Here is a 14,143-nt window from a genome sequence, read left to right on the forward strand (position 1 = left end):
TACAATATGCATCAAACTTTTGTAAAAGCTAGTTATCGCAGAATCACACTAACCTCATCAAAATTTAGAATAGTTAAGACCAGCTGCACGTATTTTGATTTGCAGATATTACAGCCCGGTGTAGCTGGGTAGATGTTTTGAAGAGCACCTTAGATTCTAAATTCTGGATTGTCATAAAACATATCTGACACTTGATTATATTTCATGTTTATCAAGCACAGTTAACATTAATGTTGAACTTTACATTTGTTTTCATGCTGTTTTTATTGGTTAGACCATGTTGATATGATTTTATGGATGACATCCTCTGCGAACCCCAAAACTGATGCAAATGTGCAAATGAAATTAGTATCAGTTTTCCGAAATCTTATTTTTTGCAACTTACATCATATATTTTCTCATTTTGCAGCTGCTGTGCATGATCTGCAGTATGGTCAAAAATTTGTATCTTTTTTTTTTTGGAAACAGACAAAAATTGATGTCATCCATATAATCAAATCAACATGACCTTATTGATTGTTTTGTGTTGCAGCTATGTCTGATGATGTGGACAGTGACTACACATCGGATGGAAATGTCCCCTACGACACCCAACAGAACAACATCTCCGCCCATCAGTATAGAAATATGTACCAAGCACATAGTCCAGATGGTTTCACCGACCAGAGTCCAGAGATGTTTCTTCAGGAAGAACGACGACAGAACGTGCAGCTTCCAGAGGAAAACTTCCAGCCCATGGACGATCTGTACCATGATGCTTATGATGCGTGAGTTTTTCAGTCTAAGATGCTGTTGATCAAACCTGGCAAGTGTTTGTGAACAAATGTGGCAAATATGGTCTTCAATGCACTTGCAGCATAGGTTAGTCAAGCATTCTGCACTCTGCACTGAGACACCAGGTTTTGTACACTGTCGTGGTAGATGTATGTGTCGCACAGCTTAGTTGTTTTTATGTATAAGGCAAAGAAACCCACACAGCTCTCTTTTCTTTCCAAAACAGAGGTACTTTTACTTCAATTTGCATGTGCCACTTTTATTTGCATTCAGTTGCTTGTCAATGATTGTTGAGCCATTAAAGGGTGGACTACATGACAATGTTGTGGTTCAGGACAAGTTTTGTGAATATCCGTCCTATAATACGGTGGCTGCTCTCTGTTTGTCTCTATGCAAAGGAAAGGCAACGTGTGACGTATCAACTGCTGTTAAGAATAGAGCTGTTGTTTGAGGAGAGCGGTCACATAAACGAACGTATGATTGGGAGTTTGTTCCCTCTATTCTGTCCCTCCTTCAGCTACAATTCCTTGGACGGAGAGCCCAATAACTACAATTCAGTCAGTACTGGAGTACCCAGGAGTGACATAGACACAGAATCTGAAGCTAGCTCTTTCCATACCGCCGTCAGTCGCTTGCCGCGGGAAGGACAGGAGTCTGGCCACGCCCCACGTGCAACCCAGACCAACAAGACCATGGGCAGCAGCAGGCAGTCTCTCGTGGGGAGCAGGCAATCGTTGCTTCTGGATAGGTAAGTACTAGTGGTGGTGGCTGGTATAGTCTGTATAACGCAAACTCCAGCTGTCCGGGGGTTTCTGTCCCCTCCCCGCGGCTAGCGGTTATAGGCGGCTGCCGACTAGAAGGGCGATTGAAATCAGCCTAGTGGTTAGGACTGGACCAGAAAATCACTTAAGTCCTGTACACGCACAAAGAACCTAAACTATAGTGATCTGATTTTGGACCTGAACCAAAACAACTCTGCTAATTGGTTCATTCAGCATAAACAAAGCTAAAGCTAAAAGCACTGTCATGTAATCGGACAAATGCCCTAGACATCCAAATAAGGACAGGAGTTGACCCAGCAACTTGTATACTCTGGTGGAAGTGGACAATTCAGGTTTAAGGTTGATTTATTTATTGGTTCAGCATGTACTTAACACGATCAAGTTCAAACCCTTATCTTGTGCCCCTGAACCTGGATGAGCCTGCTTCCCTCCCGCCACATGCAAAGTCACCCATGTACTTCCTGTTTTAAGTTTGTAGGATTTTGGCTTATCCATGAAAACAACGAAAAGGAAATAAATGTGATGGGAAACTGTTGAAAGTACAGAAGGTATCGTTATGATATCCTTCCCAGGATGGTATTGGACAGTTTGGACACATACTTAAGGTTACCGTAACCATAAGGCATAATGTAGCAAGTCCAGCGTTATACTTTTGCTATTTCCACATCTGTCATCACAGTACAGTACTGTAACCCAAAATATGTTTTTACTAAGTGGCTCTTATGAGCCATGTTTTGTAACAAGTATATCCAGGTCTTCATGCCTCTCTTCCAGCCCAGTGAATGGCACAGGCAGTCGCATCTCTTCGGCCACAGTCAGCAGACAAAGCACGGCGGAAAGCGAGCAGCCTCCGAGTACCGTCTCTCCCCGGGAAAGCGACAAGGACGGGGCGCTGACGGAGGAGGAGAGCAGCGAGAGCCCCACGCCCGCCAGACTACGGTGGCAGAACGCCATCGCAAGAGTTCGTATGCAGATCAGGCAAGAGGTGGGTGGCTTATCATCATTGCCTCTACAAAAAGCACCATCAATGATTTTTTCTTCACTGACTGTTCAGGGACATGTTCATGTAACTTGTTTTCATCATATTTCTTTTACAGCACTATAACATTAGTAGTATCAATTCCAACATCTTATAATTTCTATTTTGCAGAAAGAAGAAGCAATTCGTGAGGCAGGAGGGAAGACCTCCCACTGGTCTGGACTATTACCTATGGGGTAAGTATTCACTACGTTCTAATAGTAACATTTAGCGGTTAATGGAAAACATTTCAAAATTTTGATGTTTTGGCAGCTACATGTAGCTATAGTTGAAGGTTCACAAGTTTTGAATATGAAGACCCAATATGTATGATATAACGCACACTATAGTTGCTGTTACAGTTATGGTACTCTGAAGGAATTCCATTCAAGAGATACTGTAATTGCACATGAAAATCAGATGTGTATGATATCTGATTTTTATTGCTGTATTAAGATTAGATAATCTAAATTTTTTATTATTTCCTAACACAGACATGCAGAGCATTTCTACAGCAATATAGATGCAATGCCGGAAATAATGAAGAGGAAAAAGTCAATTCCTTTAGTCAGTGAATTGGTAAGTCCCACATCATTTTTTTTATTTACTAAGGTTAGACAGTTGTAGGTCATAGATTTCAAGATAAGATGGGGATGAATTTTTTTGTTAAATGAACGGGTAGGAATTAAGGGTGCATTGATTAAAAAATGAGGCTCTAAAAACATCTTACTTCCTATCTTGACCAGAAGAGATATCTGTGATAGCAGGAATCAATAAAGTAAAGGTATCAATACAAATCATTCTATAATAACTTAAGTCTTTCTCTTCCTGGTCTAATGTCAGTTGAAGGAACCCTCTGGTGAGCGGAAGTGTTTTGTGCTGGTACCTACATCCTTTGGCTTATTGGGGAAGGCACACGTTTTGTGTTGCTTTCTTGGGGGTGATGCACAACGTTAGATTGGTGTTGCTAACTACATGTAACATGATAGTGTTTCTTGGTGACCTGCCAACAGATTTTGTTGTTTCTTTTCAGCGGTGAAAATTCACAGAAATATAATTGGTGTTTTTGGTTGTAACAGCATGTTTGATGATTTCTAGAAAGAAACTTTTTCATCGTTTTAGAGAGCAGTAAGTAATGTATTCAGCTGGTGAAATTTAGAGTAAACATACATTTTTTAGACCTTTTGCAAGCATGGGACTCCACACCTTAAGCTATTGAATGTCTCACTGTTGCATGCTAAGGGTGAAATGTTTAAGTGTCTGATATGTATTGCTACTTTTCATCATTATAGAAGGACAGTATGGTAACTTGTCTCTCCTGCATTCTGTATGTATGTCTAACTATGTTTGAGTCTGTCTGTTTTTGTGAAATGCCAGCTCTGGAGAAGATGGTGCCTCTCCATGGAAACATGATATAGATATATCTAAATGGTATAATGTATATCTATTCAACAATTCATTAATGACATAATTATATTATGAAGAAACAAACTTCATCATGTCTTCATAGTTGGCCATTAGGCAGATTAGATTAGGGTACCTCTTGTTGTATGTGTTTTGTCTAAACTTTTGGATGTTACTTTTTTTCTTTTCGTACCCACTCTTGCTGCGTACTCCTCTGCTTCCATGGAATTTGCTAGGCAATGGTAAGTGCATATCAACTGGGAAGTGAAATTTAACGTACAAGGCTGTGTTCTATTGTTGTCCCTGTACTGGTGTGGTCGCATGTTGCATGTTGAATTGTTGCCAAGAAAATATTATCTTCATGTGTTACTTTACCATGTAACTGCCAAAGGGTGATTCCAAAGTGAAGTATGATTTTCCACAGGCATCATGAGAAAAATTTGGTATTGGAAGAATGAAGATAGTGGATTGTTCTGGGTTTATGTCACTTCCTTGACTGCTTTTGAGGAAGTTCATACCTATTCTGGTATAAATGCCTGTTGTGAAATACTTGCATGTTGGTGGACTTACTAGTGCATGTATCTTGTGAGTTTTTTTTATAAGGAAGGTGACTGGTAATAAGGTGCTCAAGAAATGTTTTGTTTCCAGTCCTTAGCAGCGATGAAGCGACAACAAGGTATCCACAACGCCATGGCAACCAGATCATCCCTCAATGACGAGGAGCTGGTGAGTTGGGTCATCTTTATGAATAATTGTATATTTCATACTGTTGATTGGAATGGCTTTGATGGTGTAATCAAGCTTGCTGTGCAGTGAAAATCAAGATTTTGCAGTACTTTTGTGTTATACTTTGCAGACTTATTATCACCAACAAAATGCCAAAATTCACAGTTATTGTGTTGATGATAAATGAAGGCCTTAAATGGATAACAATTACATGTACGTCATGTATTTCTTAAGACGTTCATGTTCTTTCCTCAGGGCTGTGAGATAGAAAAAGAAAACAACACAGTCAGAGATAAGAAAACAACACAGAGATAAGGTTGTCATGCACAAAATATGAATATCTTTATGTGCACCACTAGCCATTGACGCTATTTCTTCTATATACAGAGCTGAAATATTAATCATCTTTAAGTGTGTATTACTTGCCATTGATGCTATTTCTTCCATATGCAGAGCTCATTCCTTTCTTTTGTCTCAGAAACAACACGTCTACAAGAAGACGTTGCAGGCCCTGATCTACCCCATCTCTAGCACCACTCCTCACAACTTTGAGATGTGGACGGCGACGACCCCGACCTACTGTTACGAGTGTGAGGGTCTCCTGTGGGGGATCGCCAGGCAAGGGGTCCGCTGTACGGAGTGTGGGGTCAAGTGCCACGAGAAGTGCAAAGACCTTCTGAATGCAGATTGCTTACAACGTGAGCTCTGCTGTATTCACTTTGTTCTTACCTTTGCATATACGTCCATAACAGTCTTTGTAGCTGAACAGCATAACTAAAAAAGCTATGGATAGATTGTTATGAATTTGGTACAATGTATGTGGTTAGGTCTTTTAGTGCAGCAATAGTTTGTGAGCCTTGACAAGATATCTGGCAAATTGAAGTGCCTTTTGTTAAAAGTAGCAGTTTTTTTCTTTTATATACATGTATATCAAATATTGTAAAAGCTAGGTGTGTTCTGTACATATACACTTATACACATAGTTTCTCTTTGCCATTCATCTCACACAGTATGTGAACTGTCTGTGTATTGTTTTTCCAGGCGCGGCAGAGAAAGCCAGTTCAAAGCACGGAGCCGAAGACAAGACACAAAACATCATCTCAGCAATGAGAGACAGGATGAAAATAAGAGAGAGAAACAAACCTGAGATTTTTGAACTGATCAAGTAAGAGAATTTTGTTAAAGTCCTGCTACTGATAGTTGCTATTTGATGCCAGTGTTATCTTTTATAGGCAGCAGCTTATGCTTTGGTCCCATTTGCAATCCGGGGCCCGGCCGGGCAGCTTGTGGGAACAATAAATATGATAAAAAAAGACAACAACAGGCACAAAATGTTAAAATTACACTTAACCATATATTGGATGTGTACTTTCATGATACCGGGTATGCATTTTTATTTTTTTTGTTTTCGCATCAACCCGGCCGGGTCCCCGATAGAAAATGAGACCAAAGCATAAGCTGGCCAGTATTTCATATCAATTGAACATCAGAAACAAGTCATATTGAATTTCAAAGATTACCATATTTGCTTATATTTAGTAGACCATGCAAATTCAATCTAATGTCCATAGATTTTTATCGTATTTGATGCAATTACCTGTACAATTATCACTTCTGGGTACTGAATGATAATGGAGTTTACTTCTTGTTTACAGGGAAGTTTTTAGTGTAGACAAGACCTCCCATGCAGGACACATGAAGGCTGTGAAGCAGAGTGTTCTGGATGGGACCTCCAAGTGGTCGGCCAAACTAGCGATATCAGGTAGGCATCATGGCAAACCACGTAGCATTCCAACCTAGAGTGTGATCGTGAAAGGTTACTTTGACTAGACAAGCGTGTTGTATGTCTGTATGGCCACGTCTTAAACTAGATTTTGACCACACTTAAGTAGCCGTTTGACACCCCATTCTCTATTGGTTACAGAGTTAGGTAGCAGGGAGAAGGTTAAGATAGGCTGTGCAAAATATAGCATAAAGGGAAGTTTCATACCGTACAAGATGTGAGATGGTCATCCCCAACTGTTCCTAAATATTTCTATAAAATGTCTGATTTGCAAGTTCTAATGCATTTTTTATTGTTAGAGAAGGCAAAGAGAAGATTTTTTGAAATCTTGATTTTTCCTTCCAGTGGTGAGTGCCCAGGGCCTCTGTCCAAAAGACAAGACCGGGACCAGTGATCCATATGTGACAGTTCAAGTTGGCAAAGTCAAGAAGAGAACGAGAACAGTAATACAGGACCTGAACCCTGTCTGGGACGAGAAGTTTTACTTGTAAGTACTTTGCAGAGTCGTGTTTTCATGCTCATTTGAAAGGCAATGTATACTGAGGAGATTGTAATGTGAGATATTCATCTGTTGTGCACTGTGCATTATTTTATTATCACAAGTCATTATGAGCTTTCTCATTCCTGGCAGAAGCGGTGTTGAAACAGTGAACTAAATGATGTCATGAAAAATTGTGGTGTTACAATACACTGTACTCACCTTTGTACCTAGTGAACTAGCCAATGTAGAATGTGGTGAGGTTTTTAAAAGTCCATGTATTGTGATGCCAATGTTCGATATCTATTTCAGTGAGTGCCATAATTCATCTGATAGAATCAAAGTCCGAGTATGGTAAGTGTCTGTCTTTCCTCAGTCCCATTAGCCGAGATGCATTATTCAATTTTTTGGCATGGCTACTTTTGATAACATGGATGATTTGTTGTTGCCTTTCTATGAAAGATTCTGATTGCAAAATATTCAGAATGTCTTGTTCCAGGTAGCAGTTACTTGATCTATTATGCCTTATGATTCCACTCTAACGGTTGTTCATGATATGTTACAGGGACGAAGACGATGACTTCAAGTCCAGGGTGAAGCATAAGTTTAACAGAGAATCAGATGATTTTCTTGGCCAAACTATCATAGAAGTCCGAACTCTCAGTGGAGAGATGGACGTTTGGTACAACTTAGGTAAGAAGGAAGACTTAAGATGATAAACGAAATCATGTTTTTTTTAAGAGTAAAGTAAACAGTAAAATAAATTCCTGAAATGTTTTTGTTGTCCACTACAAACAAGGATTGCCTTTTGTTTTTACTGATAGATCCAACAATAACAGGTTCACTCATCCTATAAATTTACAACCTTGTATTCTAACAATACAGATGAGCTTTACAAAACACTGATCTAACGATTGTATTGTTGAAAGTTGTACTGTAACAAATATCTTAAGTTTTGCATGTCTAATGACATGCCATTCTGTTCTAATTTTATACAATGCCAATATTCATGCTCATACTGAAACATTTATGATTTTTTTCCTTTCTAGACAAGAGAACAGATCGATCTTCAGTATCAGGAGCAATCAGGTTACGTATTAGTGTGGAAATCAAGGGAGAGGAGAAAGTGGCATCTTACTATGCACAGTACACATGCCTACATGAGGTGAGCATGTCTATATTAGACTGACTATTAATAATTATAACTTTTCAATGATGTTGATTAGTATTGTTTTGTACAGGGGGACATTTAATGATTTATCACCTTTTTTGTACTTTTTTTCTGTGTCCAGCTGTATTTAAGAAGACCAATTCATTCTTCTTAAAGAAAGAAATACGACAGACTTGATACTCGACACAAGTAGATCAACCTGGCAAGACCTATGCATGTCTGTAGCCGCCATGCATCAGAACCTGATGCTTGCAAACGATTGTGATTGACACTTAACAGGTGGTTGCAAAGTTTGTTTGATTGTCTGGGCTGTAGCTAAAAAGTGCATTGGTGTACTTATCACTATTTCATTTGGATATACAGTAAGACACTGTTGCTTGTATCTTACAGAACCTCTTCCACTATCTCTGTGAAAAGAATGGTGGGATGTACAAGATACCTGATGCAAAAGGAGTAAGTACCACGTTATTTTGCAATTTTACACTTTGGTGGAATGATGAAAGTTGTGTTAAGTGCCTTTCCCGAGTGCACAACATCCGTGACATGTCGGGATTCGAACCCATCACCTCTGGGTTCTCGGTCAAAACCCTAACCATTATGCCAATATGACACCTAGATGCTGTATTTTATTCATGACAAGGATTAAAACTTTGATTTGATTCTCTCTCTCACAGGATGATGCTTGGAAGATTTACTTTGATGAACCTGCCCAGGAGATAGTGGACGAGTTCGCCATGAGATACGGCATCGAGTCCATTTATCAGGCAATGACGTACGTTATCACTTGTTAATAATATACAAATATACAAACCGTCTGATAACCATGTTGGCATATTGATATATCATATGAGCTGAGTGTGTATTTTATTTATTTTTTGCCTTGAAGATGACAGGACAACATAAAATGGATCAGATTTCTGTTTGATTCCCATGTAAAACTAATAAGTATGATTAATGGCATCTCAAAGCTGGGCAGTGCTACTGCATTGGATCACTTAGTACACTGTTACACATTCACTTCATGCACTTTCACCTACAAACATCTGCTACATCACATAGCATGCAGGATTTTAGGCAAACTCAAGTACTTGCTGTAACTAGATACTTCAGTTAGTCTACAACCTGTGATATATGGAGCAGAGAATTTCATCAGTTTGCTCATTAGACTAGTGTTGATGACTTACTGGAATTCTGTCGCCCTGTTCCCTCTGCAGCCATTTCTCTTGCCTGTGCTCCAAGTACATGTGCCCCGGTGTGCCAGCACTCATGAGCACGCTACTTGCCAACATAAATGCTTTCTATGCACACACATCTGCCTCAACCAATGTGTCAGCTAGTGACAGGTTTGCTGCCTCCAATTTCGGGGTGAGTACCGATTCCTCTGCTACCGTCAGCTGTTTCTTGAGTTTACTGCTGCAGCTACTTAAACTACAAGAAATTGTACTGGACTTGTGCTAGACATATAGTTACAATAAAAATTGAAAATTGAATTGCATGGAGATTCTTTTCCATATTGACTCCTCGAAAGAATGTTATGTTGCAACTTTTATTGGATTTTTAAGTATCTATCATCAGATAGCCTTACATCCAGTGAAGGCTCTAATGTTCAGACAAATAGCAGTTACTCAAGCAATAGGATATGATTTTCAAAATCATATCCAGCTGCTTGAGTAACTGCTATTTGGCGTATCTTATTACCTGGATGTCTGACCTTCATCGACGCCCTGATGTTCTGTTTGTATCATGGATAAGTTGTCACTGGATTTTGTTTACTATTGATGATGAGCATGTTTTGACTGAATATTGCATTTTTCCTCTCCAGAAAGAGAGATTTGTAAAGCTTTTGGACCAGTTGCACAACTCGCTCAGAATAGACCTTTCCATGTACCGGGTAAGTACATGGCTGTTCAGTACATGCTGTAACAGTAATGGCTGGTCAGTGTAAGGCACACACTAGTCTTCATGTGATACCTGTGCATATAGAGAAAAATGATGGAAATCTTGGACAGAATAAGGAATTCGTATTGTCTTGTTTCATTCGTTAGCAGTATGAATAATTTGTTATAAAAATAGTTTGGGTACATTTGAGTATTATCCTTAAAATCATTTGAATATTATGTTGATGGCAATGTGTTCAGAGTTTATCTTTAAATGGCTAGAGTTAGGCAATATTGAAGTTTGAATTGAAATGGTAATTGCTTTAATGTATATCGAGGTCTCAATAGAAGTGTAATGTATTACAATTCTCAATAACATTCAAGGCCTTTTTGGAGAACTAACAGATATTTTGTTTGTTTCCAGAATAATTTCCCAGCCTCAAACCCAGAAAAGTTAGGAGATTTGAAGTCAACAGTCGACCTGCTCACCAGTATTACATTCTTCAGAATGAAGGTAAGTGACTGACATGAGGCCGGCCATATTGATTTGAAAACAGACAAATATTGATGCTCACCCGGATGTCATCCTTATATAAATCGAATCAACAAGGCCGAAGTCATCCAAAACTTTATCCCTTTGACTAGAAACAGATCATGCCCAAGATTAGTCGATGCACGCTTCCTGGCAAATCATGTAGGATAAATCCTAAAGCTGCCTCTTTAATTTTCAGGTCCAAGAGTTGCAAAGCCCACCAAGGGCAGGAACAGTAGTAAAAGAATGTGTGAAAGCCTGCCTGAAGTCAACATATCAGTACATCTTTGACAACTGCTACGAACTCCACGAGAGAGAATTTGCTCCAGACAAGGACAAGGACCAAGTTCCTTTAGAAGAGAGAGGTCCGTCGCTGAAGAGTCTGGACTTCTGGACAAAACTCATCAACCTTGTTGTGTCTGTGATAGACGAAGACAAGGCCAGTTACACACCAGTGCTCAATCAGTAAGTAGTTATAGTTAAGTCTGTCTCCTTGAGAGAAATTCAAGACTAATGATAAATATTACTTATGATGATGTTTTGGGTGTTGAATTATAGTAACAAAAATTGTACCAATAATTTGAATCATTGTAGCAGATCTCATGATTTAGTGTAATTAGAATTGATGAATAGTGGAAAAGAAAAAAGCAACTGTGATTACACAATATAACTTTTAAAAGAAAATAATAATATAGCCTTTTCTATGTACCTATTGTGGAATATTATTGATATTAGTCTGTAATAATTATAGACTAATATCACTAATATTTAACAAGAGGTTGATAGAAAAGGCTAGATTTTGACTTTCTTCAAAAATTTGTATTGATAATTGAGTAAACACATTTTTTCATTATATTATAATGATTGTGTCACCACCAGTGGTTGGATGTCTACTAAAGACTGCTTGTTTTACAGATTCCCATCAGAGTTGAATGTTGGTGAGCTGAGTGCAGCAACTATGTGGGAGCTGTTCTCTCAGGACATTAAATTTGCTCTGGAAGGTAAGATTTTGGATTTGAAAGCTCTTGTGTAATATCAGTTTATATTCAGTTGTTTGTTCTCAATGACTTACATGCCTTGATTTCACATATAGTCCTATTTTTTTTATTAATGATACTCCTTTGAAGAAACAAGAATAGTAGCTAAAAGGAAACTACTGTACCTGTACAGTAATCCTGTATCAGGGACTGATCGTTCTATCTCTGTAATAGGTATCCCATACTAAAGAAATACAAATAATATGTATGCCACATATGGATATAAAGCTTGAATAACAAATTTCTTTATATGCAACCAAGTAGTTTATTCAAGACCAACGTTTTGGTGATCGCACTGCAGCAAAACTTTACATTTCAGACTGCATCTGTTACTAGTGTTAGCAGTGACACCTTTCTGCAGTGTGCGTCAAAATTGCCCCGAGTAAGGTGACAGAAGGTCACCGAAAAGTCAGTCATGAATAAAACACTTGGTTGTGTAGAAAGAACTCTATCCAGGGACCTCTCAATCTGATGAAACTGTTCACAGATGGAATGCAAACCTTGTTCTTTTGCTTGCAGAACATGATCAGCACAGGTTGTGTCCAGTGACAGACTACATGAACCTACACTTCAGAGTCAAGTGGCTTTACAACGAGTATGTAGCCAAGGTGCCTCCTTACAAGGGAACAGTTCCAGAATATCCCAGGTACAGCAATGATGCTTGTCCTAATTTCTTCCTCCCTTTGTCTTGACTCTGTAAATGTAAGATACGTGTACATGGCAACCAGACTTGCCAAAATTTTAATCTCTCTTATATTTTTTAGTGAGAACAGAACGGTTTCTGTAGATCGAGGTTGCACAAGGTAAAGACAGTCAAATGGTTTCTTTTTCAGTGTGCTTGAATGTTTCTTTTTGTTGTTTCAGGTGGTTTGAACCATTTGTGCTGCTTTGGCTGACAGAAAATGACAAGGTGTCCCTGGACTTCTTGCATGGTGCATTGGACAGGGACAGAAAGGATGGGGTGAGTTCACGGGAGAATGTTTTGCACTGTATCATAAAAGTTCACCTACCTACAAAATTACAGTTCAAAGTCAGGATGATAATAGGTTTGAAAATGGAAGTTACCTTTGTTTCGCCAAATTGAACTGTTCTTTTTATCGCCAAGAAGGTTATGTTTTTGGCAGCGTTTTTGTGTGTATGTCAGACAGGATGATTCAAGAATGATTGGATGGATTGTCTTGATACTTGGTATGTGGGTAGGTCTTGATGAGACCTAAAAATGATTAGATTTTTGGCCTCTTAGCAGATTGTTATGGTACTGCAATGGAACTTACAGTTTTGTTATCTTGTATTATGGACGAGCTATGGTCACGATTTTTGTGTTGTAATGTTGTTAAAGTAATGAAAAAAATCTAAATATGCCATCTCTATCTTTTTTTTTCAGTTCCAACAAAGTTCGGAGCATGCGTTGTTCTCTTGCTCTGTTGTGGATGTGTTCACCCAACTGAACCAGAGTTTTGACATCATCAAGAAGCTGGAGTGTCCAGACCCAGAGGTGACCAAGCATTACATGAAGAGGTTTGCTGCTGTGAGTATGACTTTTTTTCTTCTTTGAATTTCATTTTTGCAATGTGGTTAATACAGACAGTGTGTAAAAAGCCAAGACCAGTGATAAGAGCTTTAGATTGCCACATTTGATGTGGTTCGATATACACAAGTAAAAGATATATCATATGATGACATTATCTGTCATTGTACCTACACAGCATTATCACTTCATCCAGTAATAGTGTGGGACATGTACTAATGAAGTGTCTTTTCTTTCTAGACTGTCAACACTGTATTGCTGGAGTATGCTAACATTGTGCAGAAGGAGTTTGACCAGTACTGTGCAGAAGAGAAAAAGGTGAGCAGCATTGTATTCAAGTAGCACAAATGGTTTAGTTACTGGTGAGACCATAAGTAAATGATTAGAGAAAACAAGTGTGGTGTGACTCTCCTTGGTGCTGTAACCGTTCCTGTAACTGGCCTGTCCCTAGTGCTAAAACACTGTTTCAGACCTGTTGTAGGCCTGTCCCTGGTGCTGAAACACTGTTTCAGACCTGTTGTAGGCCTGTCCCTGGTGTTGAAACACTCAAGAACATAGTCTTATTTTACAGCACCACAGAAAAACTAAATAAGAATAGACAGAGACAATAACAAACTTAAGCAAGTTTCTGAACAAATAAGATATGACTGAAGTAAAGCGTATCAAATAAACAATAATAACAACGTAACTGAATAATTATATACACAAACACTGTTTCAGACCTGTTGTAGGCCTGTCCCTAGTGCTAAAACACTGTTTCAGACCTTTTGTAGGCCTGTCCCTGGTGCTGAAACACTATTTCAGACCTGTTGTAGGCCTGTCCCTAGTGCTAAAACACTGTTTCAGACCTTTTGTAGGCCTGTCCCTGGTGCTGAAACACTGTTTCAGACCTGTTGTAGGCCTGTCCCTAGTGCTGAAACACTGTTTCAGACCTGTTGTAGGCCTGTCCCCGGTAGTGAAACACTGTTTCAGACCTGTTGTAGGCCTGTCCCTGGTAGTGAAACACTGTTTCAGAACTGTTGTAGGCCTGTCC

At 39.0% G+C, this 14,143-nt stretch overlaps 1 protein-coding gene across 8 annotated transcripts in view; it reads left to right on the forward strand.

Annotated features, from left to right (window-relative positions):
* LOC136427780 (protein unc-13 homolog B-like) overlaps positions 1–14,143 on the forward strand; it is a 35,013-nt gene that overhangs the window by 10,408 nt on the left and 10,462 nt on the right. For 7 of the 8 annotated variants that reach the window (XM_066416939.1, XM_066416940.1, XM_066416934.1 and 4 more), the window contains 24 exons: positions 533–767; positions 1,292–1,522; positions 2,331–2,541; positions 2,707–2,771; positions 3,069–3,153; positions 4,627–4,704; positions 5,183–5,402; positions 5,746–5,869; positions 6,360–6,466; positions 6,833–6,974; positions 7,278–7,319; positions 7,531–7,658; positions 8,015–8,130; positions 8,527–8,589; positions 8,811–8,908; positions 9,351–9,501; positions 9,959–10,027; positions 10,438–10,527; positions 10,745–11,010; positions 11,461–11,546; positions 12,102–12,228; positions 12,447–12,543; positions 12,967–13,110; positions 13,351–13,428. In XM_066416939.1, coding sequence (XP_066273036.1) covers positions 533–767; positions 1,292–1,522; positions 2,331–2,541; positions 2,707–2,771; positions 3,069–3,153; positions 4,627–4,704; positions 5,183–5,402; positions 5,746–5,869; positions 6,360–6,466; positions 6,833–6,974; positions 7,278–7,319; positions 7,531–7,658; positions 8,015–8,130; positions 8,527–8,589; positions 8,811–8,908; positions 9,351–9,501; positions 9,959–10,027; positions 10,438–10,527; positions 10,745–11,010; positions 11,461–11,546; positions 12,102–12,228; positions 12,447–12,543; positions 12,967–13,110; positions 13,351–13,428 — 3,053 coding nt within the window. The remainder of the gene's footprint in view (positions 1–532; positions 768–1,291; positions 1,523–2,330; positions 2,542–2,706; positions 2,772–3,068; positions 3,154–4,626; positions 4,705–5,182; positions 5,403–5,745; positions 5,870–6,359; positions 6,467–6,832; positions 6,975–7,277; positions 7,320–7,530; positions 7,659–8,014; positions 8,131–8,526; positions 8,590–8,810; positions 8,909–9,350; positions 9,502–9,958; positions 10,028–10,437; positions 10,528–10,744; positions 11,011–11,460; positions 11,547–12,101; positions 12,229–12,446; positions 12,544–12,966; positions 13,111–13,350; positions 13,429–14,143) is intronic. The other variant, XM_066416938.1, reaches the window with a different exon arrangement.

The sequence above is a fragment of the Branchiostoma lanceolatum genome, chromosome 2, assembly GCF_035083965.1.
Source record: "Branchiostoma lanceolatum isolate klBraLanc5 chromosome 2, klBraLanc5.hap2, whole genome shotgun sequence".
Taxonomy (NCBI): Eukaryota; Metazoa; Chordata; class Leptocardii; order Amphioxiformes; family Branchiostomatidae; genus Branchiostoma; species Branchiostoma lanceolatum.